Raw genomic sequence first — 15,860 nt, 5'->3', positions numbered from 1 at the left:
CTGGAGGGGGAGGAGGGTCTGGAAGGGGAGGAGGGTCTGGAGGAAGAGGAGGGTCTGGAGGAAGAGGAGGGTCTGGAGGGGGAGGAGGGTCTGGAGGAAGAGGAGGGTCTGGAGGGGGAGGAGGGTCTGGAGGAAGAGGAGGGTCTGGAGGAAGAGGAGGGTCTGGAGGGGGAGGAGGGTCTGGAGGGGGAGGAGGGTCTGGAGGGGGAGGAGGGTCTGGAGGGGGAGGAGGGTCTGGTCTCCTGGGTTCTGTGAGGAGCTGGAGTCCTGATTGGTCAGACGGGGTCAGTTGGACCAGGATGCTGAGAGGGAAGTGAAGCAGTGTGTCCCTCTGCAGAGGTCAGAGGTCAGAGGTTTTTCCTGGACTGTGGGGGTCAGAGGTCAGGGGCCGTGGCTGGACTGTGGGGTCAGAGGTCAGGGGCCGTGGCTGGACTGTGGGGTCAGAGGTCAGGGGCCTTGGCTGGACTGTGGGGTCAGAGGTCAGGGGCCTTGGCTGGACTGTGGGGTCAGAGGTCAGAATAAGAGACTCGGTGCTGCTTCAGGAAGCTTTATTGTTATTTTGTCTTTTTAAGTTACAAAGATCCTCAAACCGTGACGAAGCAGTAGTGTTCCAGTGTGACCCCCCGGCCGGGGGGGCGGGGGTCATGGGGGGTCATGGGGGGGTCATTGGGGGTCATCAGACACAGAGTCAAAGACAGTTTCACCTACAGAACAGTTAAATGTGCAACTTTATCAACATCAGAAAGTTTCAGTGTTTTTCCATCAGAGTGAGACGTCCTGTCGACGCCTGGTCCCAGCGGGCAGGAGGGGGCGGGGCCAAAACCAGGGCGGGGCCAAAACCAGGGGCGGAGCTAAAATCAGGGGCGGGGCTAAAACCAAGGGCAGAGCTAAAAGCAGCGGAAGGGGTGAAGGAGGACACCCCCCACACACACACTCCCTCTAAAACACACACACACACACACACACACACACACACACACACACACACACACACACACACACACACACACACACACACACTCCCACCCACACACCCACACACCCACACACCCACACACACACACACACACACACACTCACACAGGGGTGGGGGGGGGTCCAGCTGGCCCCGGTGGGGGGTCAGGGCTCCGGGTCCAGCTGGCCCGGTGGGGGGTCAGGGCTCCGGGTCCAGCTGGCCCCGCTGGGGGGTCAGGGCTCCGGGTCCAGCTGGCCCCGGCGGGGGGTCAGGGTCAGGGCTCCGGGTCCAGCTGGCCCCGGCGGGGGGTCAGGGCCCGGTGGGGGGTCAGGGCTCCGGGTCCAGCTGGCCCCGGTGGGGGGTCAGGGCTCCGGGTCCAGCTGGCCCCGGCGGGGGGTCAGGGCCGGTGGGGGGTCAGGGCTCCGGGTCCAGCTGGCCCCGGTGGGGGGGGGGAGTTGGGACTGGGGGGGCTGCTGGAGCTGTTGGAGGCGGTGGACTGTTTGGTGGAGTCGGAGTCCGGCTGAGAGAAGACAAGAGACAGAAGACACGTCCATCAGGAGACGGACACTCTGGACTCAGAGACGGCTTTCTCAGGGTGAGGGACAGATACCTCTCGGTCCAGGTCCTGCTCCTGGTCCTGGTCCTGGTCTGGATCACCCAGGCTGCGGACTGAAGCCCCGCCCACAAAATCTGAGACACATCAAACACCAGAGTCACACACACCTGTCTGTCCTCTGTCCTCTGTGTCCCTCAGTGTGTCCCTCAGTGTGTCTCTCAGTGTGTCTCTCAGTGTGTGTCCCTCAGTGTGTCCCTCAGTGTGTCCCTCAGTGTGTCCCTCAGTGTGTCTCTCACCTGACGTTGTGCGGGACATGTTGGTCCTGCTCCTCTGCTGTCGAGAGACAATGGACAGTGGGCGGGGCTTATCTTTAACCGGGTCCTCCTGAGAGGAAGACATCACACTCTGCACACACACACACACACACACACACACACACACACACACACGCCTTTGGTGATGACAGGAAGTCACAGGCTCGCTCTGATTGGTTGATTTATTTCACAACAGGGAACTGAGGAGGAGGAGGAAGAGGAGGAAGAGGAAGGAGGAGGAAGAGGAAGGAGGAGGAAGAGGAAGAGGAGGAAGAGGAAGAGGAAGGAGGAGGAAGGGGAGGAGGAGGAGGAAGAGGAGGAGGAAGAGGAGCGGCCTACCCTTCCCAGAGAAGATGCAGAGGGGGAGGAGCAGGAGGAGGAAGGCTGCAGGAGGCTCTGCTGGGAGGAGGAGCAGGAGGAGGAGGAGGAGAAGGAGGCGTCTTTCTGCAAGAAAGCGCCGGCCGACGCCGAGGTCATGTGATAGATGTGCTCAAAGTTGGAGGGAGGAGAAATGAGGGCGTGTCGGGAGGAAGAGGAGGAGGAGGAGGAGGCGGCATCACAAACCTTCACACCGAGGAGGAGGAGGAGGAGGAGGAGGAGGAAGAGGTGCAGGGAGAGGAGGAGGAGAATGGAACAAGGGAGGGAGGAGAAAAGAGGAGTCACTGTGATGGACAGAGGCCTCGGTGGAGGAGGAGGAGAAGAGGAGGAGAGGAGGAGGAAGAGGAGGAAGAGGAGGCGGAGGAGGAGGAGGAGCAGTTACCAGGGGGAGGTCCATCAGGACCTGCATGCCGTCTCCTGGTCCCATGTGAGCCACGTGGTTGAAGTTGATCGGATTAGAAATCATCTTAGATCTGAGCTCCGGATCCCTGAGCATCTCCCTGGGGGGACGAGAGCGTCAAACACAGCTAAATGGGCTGTGTTTTGCTGACTCATGGTGTGTTCTGCTGACTCGTGGTGTGTTCTGCTGACTCATGGTGTGTTTTGCTGACTCATGGTGTGTTTTGCTGAGTCATGATGTGTTTTGCTGACTCATGGTGTGTTTTGCTGACTCACGGTGTGTTTTGCTGACTCATGGTGTGTTTTGCTGACTCATGGTGTGTTTTGCTGACTCATGGTGTGTTTTGCTGAGTCATGATGTGTTCTGCTGTCTCACGGTGTGTTCTGCTGAATCATGGTGTGTTTTGCTGACTCATGGTGTGTGTTTTGCTGACTCATGGTGTGTTTTGCTGACTCATGGTGTGTTTTGCTGACTCACGGTGTGTTTTGCTGTCTCATGGTCTGTTTTGCTGACTCATGGTGTGTTTCGCTGACTCGTGTGTTTTGCTGAGTCATGGTGTGTTCTGCTGAGTCATGGTGTGTTTTGCTGACTCATGGTGTGTTTTGCTGACTCATGGTGTGTTTTGCTGACTCATGGTGTGTTTCGCTGACTCGTGGTGTGTTTTGCTGAGTCATGGTGTGTTTTGCTGTCTCATGGTGTGTTTTGCTGACTCATGGTGTGTTTTGCTGACTCACGGTGTGTTTTGCTGACTCGTGTGTTTTGCTGAGTCATGGTGTGTTCTGCTGAGTCATGGTGTGTTTTGCTGACTCATGGTGTGTTCTGCTGACTCGTGGTGTGTTCTGCTGACTCATGGTGTGTTTTGCTGAGTCATGGGGTGTTCTGCTGAGTCATGGTGTGTTTTGCTGACTCATGGTGTGTTCTGCTGACTCGTGGTGTGTTCTGCTGACTCATGGTGTGTTTTGCTGACTCATGGTGTGTTCTGCTGACTCGTGGTGTGTTCTGCTGACTCATGGTGTGTTTTGCTGAGTCATGGGGTGTTCTGCTGACTCGTGTGTTTTGCTGAGTCATGGTGTGTTCTGCTGAGTCATGGTGTGTTTTGCTGACTCATGGTGTGTTCTGCTGACTCGTGGTGTGTTCTGCTGACTCATGGTGTGTTTTGCTGAGTCATGGGGTGTTCTGCTGAGTCATGGTGTGTTTTGCTGACTCATGGTGTGTTCTGCTGACTCGTGGTGTGTTCTGCTGACTCATGGTGTGTTTTGCTGAGTCATGGGGTGTTCTGCTGACTCGGGGTGTGTTTTGCTGACTCACCTCCGCTGCTGGAGTCGTTCTTCTTCAGGAACCTTAAAGAGAAACTTCCTCTTACTCCGGGTTCGAACCATCAACTTCCTGCTGTGGTCACTCGTCTCAGGGATGTTGAGGTCCCCATCTGTGGACACACACACACACACACACACACACACACACACACACACACAATAAAGAAACAGGGGACAGACAAAACAGACAGCATGGACGCAGGAGACGGACACAGGGAGAGATAGGACCAGGGGACGTGGGGGACGGACACGGAGCCGGTACCTGAGCAGCTGCTGCTGAAGTAGACGAGACGAGGAGGTTCTGAACTCAGGAGGTTTAACGTCCCTTCAACATTCAGAGGACGGACCTGAGGACAGGGACAGGGACAGAGACACCTTGACACTTTCCTGCACTGGGATTGGCTCCTCTGAGGAATGCCTCTTGCTGATTGGTTACCTTACGAAGTGGGACAGTCTGGACCCAATCAGAAGTCTGAATATCAAAGACGTCCAACCCGTACTCACTGTAGACCGTCAGGTGGGACGAGTTAGAACCTGGAGGACAGGAGACAGACAGAGGACGAGTGAGAGCCTGGAGGACAGGAGACAGAGACAGGAGACAAGAGACGGAGACGGGGACAGGGACAGGGACAGGGGACAGACAGTGTTGGACCTACAGCAGGCCAGCGGAGTTGAGGGCCACATCAGCTCCTGGGACCGGGAGCGCCGTCCTTGTCCGTCCACGTAGAGTCCCAGCTGGCTGAAGCAGAGCAGCAGCTCCCCGGTCCCGGACCCGGTCCCGGACCCGGTCCCGGACCCGACCTCGGCGGCGTGCAGGGCGTCCAGCGGCTGCTGGGCCAGGAAGGCCAGCGAGGCGTCCCCGGGACTGACCAGGCTGACGGGGGACGTCTCCCCCTGCAGGCCCAGCAGGGCGAACCCGGACGGGTACCCCAGACCCAGCCGGTCCCGGACCAGGCCCATCCACTGCACCGGGCCCGGCGCCTGCACCTCCCACAGCTTCCGCTGGTGCGGCTTGGCCCGCGAGATCTCGTAGCACTGGACCTGGGGGAGAACCGGACCGTCAGGGGGGAGAACCCGGAGCGGGACCGGGAGCAGAGCCGGGCCGGGTCCTGACCTGGCGCTTGACGGCGGCCAGCAGGCAGGCGGGGCCGCCGGGCCGCAGCGCCCCCGCCGCCAGCGCCGTGCAGCCCTTGGTGTCGGGCAGCTTGACGTCGAAGGCTGGCTCCGCCCCCTCCAGCACCGCCCACGGGTGGAGGTGGACCTGCCGGGTCCGGCCGCACAGCAGGACCACCATCTGCTCCTGGGGGACCAGCTCCACCTGGTGGACCTTCTTACAGTCCACGGCCCGGACGATCACTGCAGGGAGAGAACCGTCAGGACCGGGATCGGCAGAACCGGCAGAACCGGCGGAACCGGCGGAGCCAAGTGGACCCGACTGGAACCAACTGAGAACCAACTGAAACCAAAAGAACCGACTGAAATCCAGCTGGACCCAGCAGGACCAGCTAGAACCTTCTGCAACCAAAGGTCGGCGCTCGGAGAACCCGGGACCCCGTCGACCCTGAGCGGTCTGGACTTTGGGTTCTCCGCCGCTCCAGACCAGAACGTTCCGCTCAGTCCTGTTTGTGTGTTAACAGCATGTTCCATACGGCCAGCAGCAGAGGGAACCGCACAGAACCTCACAGAACCGCATGGAACCTCCTGAACCCGGGCACAGGACCAGGTTCACGCAGACCACGACAAACCCGGAACGTATGAGTGGTATTCCAGAACTCCGGGACAGAACCTTCATCTTCAGATGGAACGTGTTGCTTCAGGGACACGTTCTGTTCTGCAAGTAAAATCTGGACCAGAACCAGAACCAGAACCACAGACAGGAACCTGAAGGAACTCTGGACCAGAACTTCTCCTTCAACTCCCACATTAAATTAGTCTGCAGAACGTCTCGGAGTCCGGTTCTTCTGGTTCTTCTGGTTCTTCAGAGAAAATACTTTTCACCATGAGGAACATGTAGAACTGATTGAAATGAAACTGTGGAACCACACACTGCAGCTAACCCCGTCACTAGAACCCTCTCAGGAGAACCCCGTCACTAGAACCCTCTCAGGAGAACCCCGTCAGCAGAACCTTGTCAGCAGAACCCGTCAGCAGAACCCCGTCAATAGAACCCTCTCAGGAGAACCCCGTCAGCAGAACCCGTCAGCAGAACCCGTCAGTAGAACCCGTCAGCAGAACCCGTCAATAGAACCCGTCAGCAGAACCCGTCAATAGAAGCCCATCAGCAGAACCCTGTCAGCAGAACCCCGTCAGCAGAACCCGTCAGCAGAACCCGTCAATAGAACCCATCAGCAGAACCCTGTCAGCAGAACCCCATCAATAGAACCCATCAGCAGAACCCGTCAGCAGAACCCCGTCAGCAGAACCCGTCAGCAGAACCCGTCAATAGAACCCGTCAGCAGAACCCGTCAATAGAACCCGTCAGCAGAACCCGTCAATAGAACCCGTCAGCAGAACCCCGTCAGTAGAACCCGTCAGCAGAACCCGTCAGCAGAACCCGTCAGCGTGTCGGTGCGTCACCGTCTCTGCTCAGCTCCACCACGAACAGCCCGTCCTCGGTTCCCATGACGACCCGTTCTCGATCTGCAGAGAGACACAGCGGTCAGGAGGCGGTTCCGGTGGTTCCTCTGGTTCCTCTGGTTCCTCTGGTTCCGGTACTGACCCGGCACGGCGGCGGACAGCGTGCTCTTGATGAGCGGCAGCGAGGCGTCGTACACCTCCTGCATGACGTGGACCTGCCGGTTCCGCAGCCGGTTCTGGGTCAGGAGGTTCTGCAGGCTCTCCAGGACCCGGACCCAGCGCCGCTTCTCCAGCTCGCTCTCCGCCAGAACCAGCAGCGACACGGAACCCAGGGGGGACAGCGGCGGGGACCGGCTGACCTGCAGACAGCAGGGGAGGGGGAGGGGCGTGGCCAGGGGGGAGAGGTGGGGTCAAAGGGGCGTGGCCAGAGTGCAGGGGCGGGGCCACTGTGAAGGGGCGTGGTCATGGTGAGGGGGTGGGGCCAGAGTGAAGGGGCGGGGCGGGGTCAGGTCATTGTGAAGGGGCGGGACCAGAGTGCAGGGGCGGGGCCGGATCAGAACGAAGGGGCATGGTCATGGTGAGGGGGTGGGGCCAGAGTGAAGGGGCGGGGCCAGAGTGAAGGGATGTGGTCATGGTGAAGGGGCGGGGCCAGAGTGAAGGGGCGGGGTCATGGTGAAGGGGCGGGGTCATGGTGAAGGGGCGGGGTCAGGGGTGTCCTACCTTGAAGATGCAGGGAATGTCCTTCCTGGTGGCGTGGATGACGTCAGAGGCCAAAACCGAGCTGACAGACAAGTCCTCGTCCCTGAGAGAGACGACACATGAGACAACTGCCCCAGGCCACGAGACAGCTGCCCCAGGCCACGAGACACCTGCCCCCACCCCTGGTGGTGGTTCCGCCCCGGTCTACCTCAGGTCCAGGACCAGGCTGGCCACCACCCCCGGCTGGGAGGACTTCCCCTCCGGGACGTCGTAGAGGAAGAGTTTACAGTCGGAGACGACGGCGAAGACGCGCTGCCAGCCTTTCTTCACTCCGCTGGGCTTCGGGACCTGAGGGGACAGAGTCCATCAGAGGGGAGGGGACGGGGACGGACGGGGACAGACGAGGACGGACGGGCGGAGGGAGCGGGGACGGGGTGGGGGACGGCTCACCCTGACGTAGCCCTGGTAGGCCGTCCCGATGCCCCTCTGGACGTCCACGCCCTGCGGCCGCTTGCTCTGCTCTGCTGGGATTGGACAGACCGGGGGGGCGTGGCCTCTGCAGGAGGCGTGGCAGACGAAGGAGCAGACTGAGGACGAAGAAGGACAGAGGTCAGGGACTGCAGCGAGGAAGAAGAGGAGGAGGAAGAGGAGGAGGAAGAGGAGGAGGAGGAGGAGGAAGAGGAGGAGGAGGAGGAAGAGGAGGAGGAGGAAGAGGAGGAGGAGGAGGAGGAAGAGGAGGAGGAGGAGGAGGAGGAGGAGGAGGAGGAGGAGGAGGAAGAGGAGGAGGAAGAGGAGTAGCAGCAGAGGGTGGAGCAGCGGGGGGTGGAACAGCGGGGGGTGGAGCAGCGGGGGGTGGAGCAGCAGTGGGTGGAGCAGCAGTGGGTGGAGCAGCGGGGGGTGGAGCAGCAGTGGGTGGAGCAGCAGTGGGTGGAGCAGCGGGGGGTGGAGCAGCGGGGGGTGGAGCAGCAGTGGGTGGAGCAGCGGGCGGTGGAGCAGCAGTGGGTGGAGCAGCAGTGGGTGGAGCAGCGGGGGGTGGAGCAGCAGGGGGTGGAGCAGCAGGGGGTGGAGCAGCAGTGGGTGGAGCAGCGGGGGGTGGAGCAGCGGGGGGTGGAGCAGCGGGGGGTGGAGCAGCAGTGGGTGGAGCAGCAGAGGGTGGAGCAGCAGCAGGTGTAGCAGCGGGTCACTCACCCTCACAGCCGTAGCCCTGCCGGGTCAGACCGACCATCAGAGAGCTGCAGTGGAAACACTGAGCAGGACTGGAGAAGCTCCGGATGCTGAGCTGGTGAGAGCGAGGCTGAAAGACACCCGGAGACAGGAGGACAGGCTGAGGACAGGCTGAGGACAGCCTGAGGACAGGCTGAGGACAGCCTGAGGACAGCCTGAGGACAGTCTGAGGACAGCCTGAGGACAGCCTGAGGACAGTTTCTCCTACTCTGGACCTGGTTCTGCAGGTTCTCCTCCAGACCTGGTTCTGCAGGTTCTCCTCTAGACCTGGTTCTGCAGGTTCTCCTCTGACCCTGGTTCTGCAGGTTCTCCTGTGGACCTGGTTCTGCAGGTTCTCCTCTAGACCTGGTTCTGCAGGTTCTCCTCTGACCCTGGTTCTGCAGGTTCTCCTCTGGACCTGGTTCTGCAGGTTCTCCTCTAGACCTGGTTCTGCAGGTTCTCCTCTAGACCTGGTTCTGCAGGTTCTCCTCTGACCCTGGTTCTGCAGGTTCTCCTCTGACCCTGGTTCTACAGGTTCTCCTCTAGACCTGGTTCTGCAGGTTCTCCTCTGGACCTGGCTCTGCAGGTTCTCCTCTAGACCTGGTTCTGCAGGTTCTCCTCTGGACCTGGCTCTGCAGGTTCTCCTCTAGACCTGGTTCTACAGGTTCTCCTCTAGACCTGGTTCTGCAGGTTCTCCTCTGGACCTGGTTCTGCAGGTTCTCCTCTAGACCTGGTTCTGCAGGTTCTCCTCTGGACCTGGTTCTGCAGGTTCTCCTCTGGACCTGGCTCTGCAGGTTCTCCTCTAGACCTGGTTCTGCAGGTTCTCCTCTGGACCTGGCTCTGCAGGTTCTCCTCTGGACCTGGTTCTGCAGGTTCTCCTCTAGACCTGGTTCTGCAGGTTCTCCTCTGACCCTGGTTCTGCAGGTTCTCCTCTGGACCTGGTTCTGCAGGTTCTCCTCTGACCCTGGTTCTGCAGGTTCTCCTCTGGACCTGGTTCTGCAGGTTCTCCTCTGACCCTGGTTCTGCAGGTTCTCCTCTAGACCTGGTTCTGCAGGTTCTCCTCTGACCCTGGTTCTGCAGGTTCTCCTCTGGACCTGGTTCTGCAGGTTCTCCTCTGACCCTGGTTCTGCAGGTTCTCCTCTGGACCTGGTTCTGCAGGTTCTCCTCTGGACCTGGTTCTGCAGGTTCTCCTCTGGACCTGGTTCTGCAGGTTCTGCTGTATGAATAAAGCTGGACTGGACTCTGGTACCTTTGCTGAGTTCTGGACACTGGTGGGCGGGGCAGCAGGGGGGGGCGGGGCTTGAACCTCCTGTGGATCCAAGACACCAGAATGAGACAGGAAGACACTCTGGACAAAGTGGACGTGACGGGACACTGGGGACCTGAGGGGACACTGGGGACCTGAGGGGACACTGGGGACCTGAGGGGACACTGGGGACACACCTCGTGCTCAGAAGCAGCAGAGGACGGGGACGGCGTCTCTGTTTTCGGTGGGGAGGAGTCAAAGTCACCCGCCTGTAAGACAAGAGACACATGAGTCCTCGTGCGTCCTCAGTGTGATTGGAGGAGAGCGTGTGACATCACGGAGTGGGCGGGGCTTACCCTGAAGCTCAGGTCTGCAGCCAGAGGAGACGTGTTGAAGTACTCAAAGATGGAGTCCTTAAAGTCCGGAAGCTTCAGACCTGCAGGACCAGGACACACCGGAGACCAGTGAAGACCGGGGGGACAGGGGGGGACAGGGAGGGACGGGGGGGATCAGGACAGACCGGAGACCAGTGAAGACCGGGGGGACAGGGAGGGACGGGGGGGACCAGGACACACCAGAGACCAGTGAAGACCGGGGGGACAGGGAGGGACGGGGGGGACCAGGACACACCGGAGATCAGTGAAGACCGGGGGGACAGGGAGGGACGGGGGGGACCAGGACACACCGGAGACCAGTGAAGACCGGGGGGACAGGGGGGGACAGGGAGGGACGGGGGGGATCAGGACAGACCGGAGACCAGTGAAGACCGGGGGGACAGGGAGGGACAGGGAGGGACGGGGGGGACCAGGACACACCGGAGACCAGTGAAGACCGGGGGGACGGGGGGACGGGGGGGACCAGGACACACCGGAGACCAGTGAAGACCGGGGGGACAGGGAGGGACGGGGGGGACCAGGACACACCGGAGACCAGTGAAGACCGGAGGGACAGGGAGGGACGGGGGGGACCAGGACACACCGGAGACCAGTGAAGACCGGGGGGACAGGGAGGGACGGGGGGGACCAGGACACACCGGAGACCAGTGAAGACCGGGGGGACAGGGAGGGACGGGGGGGACCAGGACACACCGGAGACCAGTGAAGACCGGGGGGACGGGGGGACGGGGGGGACCAGGACACACCGGAGACCAGTGAAGACCGGGGGGACAGGGAGGGACGGGGGGGACCAGGACACACCGGAGACCAGTGAAGACCGGAGGGGCAGGGAGGGACGGGGGGGACCAGGACACACCGGAGACCAGTGAAGACCGGGGGGACAGGGAGGGACGGGGGGGACCAGGACACACCGGAGACCAGTGAAGACCGGGGGGACGGGGGGACGGGGGGATGAGCTGCCAGAGCGGAGCTGGCCTGGCTGCGGTGCAGCAGCCCCCCCTGCAGGCCGGCAGCAGCACTGACCTCTGGCCGGCTGTCCGTCCTCCACCTCCCTCCTCAGGCTGTCCAGCTGCTGCTCCGCCCGCCGGCGCTGCTGCTCCGACTCCTGCAGCTTCCTGCGGGACGGGGAGACGGGGGGAGACGGGGTGAGACGGGGTGAGACGGGCCGGGCGGGAGCGGGAGCGGGCCCGGGCGGCTGCGGCGGCGACCTCTGACCTCTCCAGGCCCAGGCCGGCCTCCTTGGCCCGGCGCAGCTCGTCCTGGACCAGCTGCTTGGCCCGGAGCTCCGCCTCCAGCGCCGACTGCAGCTCCAGGCGCGCCGACATGTCCAGCTTCTGGCTGCGCCGCAGCTTCCACAGCGGGTCCTGGGGGGCCACAGGGGTCTCAGGGGTCTCAGGGGGGAACGGGGTGCTGCAGGGGGGCGGGGTGAGTGTGTGAGAGTGTGTGTATGAGTGTGTTACCGTTGTTCTCCCCAGGTTGGAGCCTCGCAGGGTCTCCAGCTCCTCGTTCATCTTGGAGGCCAAAGCCTGGAGGTAGCCCCGGGCGTCCTTCTCATCACTGACCCTGGAGACACACACACACACACACACACACACACACACACACACACACACACACACACACACACACACACACACCAGTGTCAGACTGTGCCCTGCCCCCTCCCCGTGCCCCGCCCCCTCCCCATGCCCCGCCCCCTCCCAGTGCCCCACGCCCCGCCCCCTCACCACTGGATGATCTCGGTGATCTGCGCCTCCCAGTGCGCCACGCTCTCCTTCTTGGAGGAGATCTGCTGCAGCTGCTCCTCCAGCTGCTGGGTCTGAACGGTGAGGGAGTCCACCAGGGACAGGAGCTGTGGGGGTCGCCCAGAGGACAGTCAGACTACAGCCGGAGTGAGTACAGTCAGAGCGTGTACAGTTACAGTCAGAGGGAGTACAGTCAGACTACGATTAGACTACAGTCAGAGGGATTACAGTCAGACTACAGTCAGAGGGAGTACAGTCAGACTACAGTCAGAGGGAGTACAGTCAGACTACAGTCAAAGGGACTACAGTCAGACTACAGACAGGGGGAGTACAGGGGGAGTACAGTCAGACTACAGTTAGACTACAGTCAGAGGGACTACAGTCAGACTACAGTCAGGGGGAGTACAGTCAGACTACAGGCAGACTACAGGCAGAGGGACTACAGTCAGACTACAGTCAGACTACAGTCAGGGGGAGTACAGTCAGACTACAGTCAGAGGGAGTACAGTCAGACTACAGTCAAAGGGACTACAGTCAGACTACAGTCAGGGGGAGTACAGGGGGAGTACAGTCAGACTACAGTTAGACTACAGTCAGAGGGACTACAGTCAGACTACAGTCAGGGGGAGTACAGTCAGACTACAGTCAGAGGGACTACAGTCAGACTACAGTCAGGGGGAGTACAGTCAGACTACAGTCAGAGGGACTACAGTCAGACTACAGTCAGGGGGAGTACAGTCAGACTACAGTCAGAGGGACTACAGTCAGACTACAGTCAGGGGGAGTACAGTCAGACTACAGTCAGAGGGACTACAGTCAGACTACAGTCAGGGGGAGTACAGTCAGACTACAGTCAGAGGGACTACAGTCAGACTACAGTCAGGGGGAGTACAGTCAGACTACAGTCAGACTACAGTCAGGGGGAGTACAGTCAGACTACAGTCAGACTACAGTGTTTCTCACCTTGTCACTTTCTGTCGTTAGTTTCCGGTTTTCTTCTATCAGAAGTTTCTTTTCTCGATCATGATTTTCTTTCAAAGCAGAAACTGATTCGTCCAACTCCCACTGCCTGGAGACAGAGGACAGACAGGGGACACTCAGAGGACACTCAGAGGACAGACAGGGGACACTCAGAGGACAGACAGAGGACACTCAGAGGACAGACAGGGGACACTCAGAGGACAGACAGGGGACACTCAGAGGACACTCAGAGGACAGACAGGGGACACTCAGAGGACAGACAGAGGACAGACAGGGGACACTCAGAGGACAGACAGAGGACACTCAGAGGACAGACAGGGGACACTCAGAGGACAGACAGGGGACACTCAGAGGACAGACAGGGGACACTCAGAGGACAGACAGGGGACACTCAGAGGACACTCAGAGGACAGACAGGGGACACTCAGAGGACAGACAGGGGACTCTCAGAGGACAGACAGAGGACACTCAGAGGACACTCAGAGGACAGACAGGGGACACTCAGAGGACAGACAGAGGACAGACAGAGGACTCTCAGAGGACAGACAGAGGACACTCAGAGGACACTCAGAGGACAGACAGAGGACAGACAGAGGACTCTCAGAGGACAGACAGAGGACACAGTAGAACAGACCCGGGATTCTGGACCTGGATTGTGAAGCTGGACCAGCAGACCCTGGTTTCAGACCCTGGACTATTGTTAACAGAATGAGGACTTTAAGGTGTCTCAGGAGAGACTCTGAAATGGACAGAAAGCTTTTTGACAGAGAAGACAGTTTGTGAAAGTGGGTGAGAATGAATCTAGTAGTGTGAAGACGTCCCGTGGTGTCCCCCAAGGTTCTGTTCTGGGTGCTCAGTTGTTTCATGTATATATTAATGACATTTTCAACGAGTCTGATCTTTTAAAACTGGTCTCATGTGCAGACGCCACCGACCCGTCCTGCTGGGACGATCGTTCCTCCACTCGATGCTGTGGACACGGAGCGAAGCGGAATCACCGCTTGGACGGACAAAACCTAACGATCAGCGAATCCAAACAAAACTACAGCCGTGGTTTTTGGGAACAGCAAAATAAACTGAATCAATATTAAATCCGGAAGGCGTTCAAATGGAAATGGAGTCTGAACAGAAGTTTTCAGGCGTGACGGTTGATAACAGGCTCAGCTGGAAGTCACATAGAAGACACAAACAATCTAAAATCTCCAGAAGTATTGCAGTTCTAAACAAAGTCAACATGTTTCTTGATCATGATGCGCTCAGAACTCTGTGCTGCTCACTAACATTACCCCACCTCACTTCCACTTCCTGTATAGAGAGTTGGGGCAACACTTACAAAAGTTCCCTGCATTCCCTCGTTGAACTCCAGAAACGAGCAGTGAGTGACGCACCGCGCAGGTCGTTACGATCACACCAATTCTCTGTTCCTGAAGTCAAAGCTTGAAAACCGAATGATTTGATCGACTTCTGCAGTGTCCAACTTGTACATAAAGCAAGTACAAATGTACTTCCTCTGAATCTTCCAGAACGCTTCACGCAGAGGGAAGGTGGACATAATCTAAGGGGGTTTGAGGACTTTAAGGTCCAAGCAGTGAGAACTACGAGGAAGAGTGTTTGTTTCTATCAGAGGCGTGAAGCTCTGGAACTGACTGAGTTTAGAGCTCAGCAACGTCCTAATATTCATCGGTTCAAATCAAGGTACAAGAAACGATATTCGCTCGGAACACGTGTGAAAACAGTGTAGAACTCCGGTGTGTGCGACTGTGGACTGTTCTTGTTTGAATTCAAAGACATATTCGAGGATTCTCCACCGATTTCGTACAACATGGCCGACTTGCCTTCCGGAGCGCTGCCGTGCGCGGCGGCCTCCATGAGGCCTGTGGGAGCGCGCACGGCAGCCGCACGGCACTTTGTTTCCATCGGCGCAGCCGGAGCGTCGTCTTTCACAGGATTAAAACATCTGTAATCACGTCGACGCTTCTTCCTCTCGCACATCAGAACACGGCCCGTACGGCAGCGTCTGACGCGTTCACGCAGCAGAACCGTCTGAACGGGACGACCAGCAGGTCGCCTGTGCAGCAGGAAGCCCCTCCTCCTGATCCGCCTGAATCCTTCCTGCTTTGAAAGCCGTCAGACACAGCTTGACTACCGGGAACGCTGGAATAATACGTCATTTAGTTTGCTCGGCCTGAATAGTGATGAAGAATGGTTCTGTATGGTGAACGTTACAGTCCGCGTCCAGGCAGACACACCTGGCGACACGCCTCTGCTCAGCCTGCTCCTTTCGGCCTCACTGATCGGCTGCACGCTGTTGTCCGAGATGTTTGTAACGGGATATGCCCAAATAAACCAAACCAAAAAAAAAAAGAAGAAGTCCGCCGCCTCGTACAGGAACCTCCCAGAGAAACTCGCTCTGCCTTCTTTTCTGCGGCCTTCCTTCTCCCCTCTGCCGTCTCAGACAATGTTCTTTCTGTGCGGCTGGCGACCTCCGGAGGAGCACGCCGCTGCTGAGCGAGGCGCGCTGGTCGCTCCCTGCTTCGCTTCCTGAACGACGCTCTGCGCACGGAGCTCCGAACCAGAGCGCCAGAGGCGGCGAGTCCACAGGACGCGTCGTCACGCTGGCGCCTTCCCACATGGACTGGCTTTACGACTGCCCAATCAGAGCTGGGGTCCGTTACTCAAAAAAGTAAAGAGTTACCCGTTACTAGTTACTTTTGAAAAAAGTAGTGCCTTACACTACTTGATTACTCCATGGAAATAGTAACGAAGTTACACTCCTCGTCACTGCATAGCGCTCCGGAGCTGTGCTGCGGTACATCCCTCCGCGGAGCGCCGCCATGCCAGGTCTGTGTCTCAAAACGCTTTTTTTTTAATGGATTGAAAAGAAAACACGCCTTTTAAAATGTCTTATAGCCACTGGGATTGACTTGACGTGCTGACACGCCGTCCCCTGGACCACCGGGAGGAGGATTCTGTCCACTGCGCAGTCCGGCTCTGACTGACCTCCAGCTGAGCTTCGAGCTAAGCTGCTGCGATGCTAACGGCTGGGAGCCAGAGACACAGGGATTCTGAGCTTGTCTGACTTTGTCAGTGACAGG

At 59.0% G+C, this 15,860-nt stretch overlaps 1 protein-coding gene across 1 annotated transcript in view; it reads right to left on the bottom strand.

The window, feature by feature from the left end:
- Window positions 1-540: 540 nt before the first annotated feature.
- The window catches only part of cdc42bpb (CDC42 binding protein kinase beta (DMPK-like)), a 29,574-nt gene continuing 14,254 nt past the window's right edge, over window positions 541-15,860 (bottom strand). The window contains exons 12-34 of the mRNA XM_030087370.1: window positions 12,748-12,853; window positions 11,767-11,891; window positions 11,500-11,602; window positions 11,255-11,403; window positions 11,063-11,154; window positions 10,001-10,080; window positions 9,842-9,913; window positions 9,648-9,707; window positions 8,384-8,489; window positions 7,646-7,782; window positions 7,404-7,543; window positions 7,217-7,298; window positions 6,639-6,855; window positions 6,497-6,559; window positions 5,034-5,275; window positions 4,576-4,960; window positions 4,356-4,453; window positions 4,182-4,266; window positions 3,912-4,029; window positions 2,586-2,703; window positions 1,808-1,916; window positions 1,566-1,645; window positions 541-1,475 (exon numbers count right to left, since the gene is read on the bottom strand). Of these exons, the coding sequence (XP_029943230.1) occupies window positions 1,353-1,475; window positions 1,566-1,645; window positions 1,808-1,916; window positions 2,586-2,703; window positions 3,912-4,029; window positions 4,182-4,266; window positions 4,356-4,453; window positions 4,576-4,960; window positions 5,034-5,275; window positions 6,497-6,559; window positions 6,639-6,855; window positions 7,217-7,298; window positions 7,404-7,543; window positions 7,646-7,782; window positions 8,384-8,489; window positions 9,648-9,707; window positions 9,842-9,913; window positions 10,001-10,080; window positions 11,063-11,154; window positions 11,255-11,403; window positions 11,500-11,602; window positions 11,767-11,891; window positions 12,748-12,853 (2,890 nt within the window). The 3' untranslated portion in view covers window positions 541-1,352. The remainder of the gene's footprint in view (window positions 1,476-1,565; window positions 1,646-1,807; window positions 1,917-2,585; window positions 2,704-3,911; window positions 4,030-4,181; window positions 4,267-4,355; window positions 4,454-4,575; window positions 4,961-5,033; window positions 5,276-6,496; window positions 6,560-6,638; window positions 6,856-7,216; window positions 7,299-7,403; window positions 7,544-7,645; window positions 7,783-8,383; window positions 8,490-9,647; window positions 9,708-9,841; window positions 9,914-10,000; window positions 10,081-11,062; window positions 11,155-11,254; window positions 11,404-11,499; window positions 11,603-11,766; window positions 11,892-12,747; window positions 12,854-15,860) is intronic.

The sequence above is a fragment of the Salarias fasciatus genome, unplaced genomic scaffold (genome assembly GCF_902148845.1).
Source record: "Salarias fasciatus unplaced genomic scaffold, fSalaFa1.1, whole genome shotgun sequence".
NCBI lineage: Eukaryota > Metazoa > Chordata > Actinopteri > Blenniiformes > Blenniidae > Salarias > Salarias fasciatus.
Note: the sequence above shows the minus strand (reverse complement) of the source record. Positions and strands in the feature narration are given on the sequence as shown.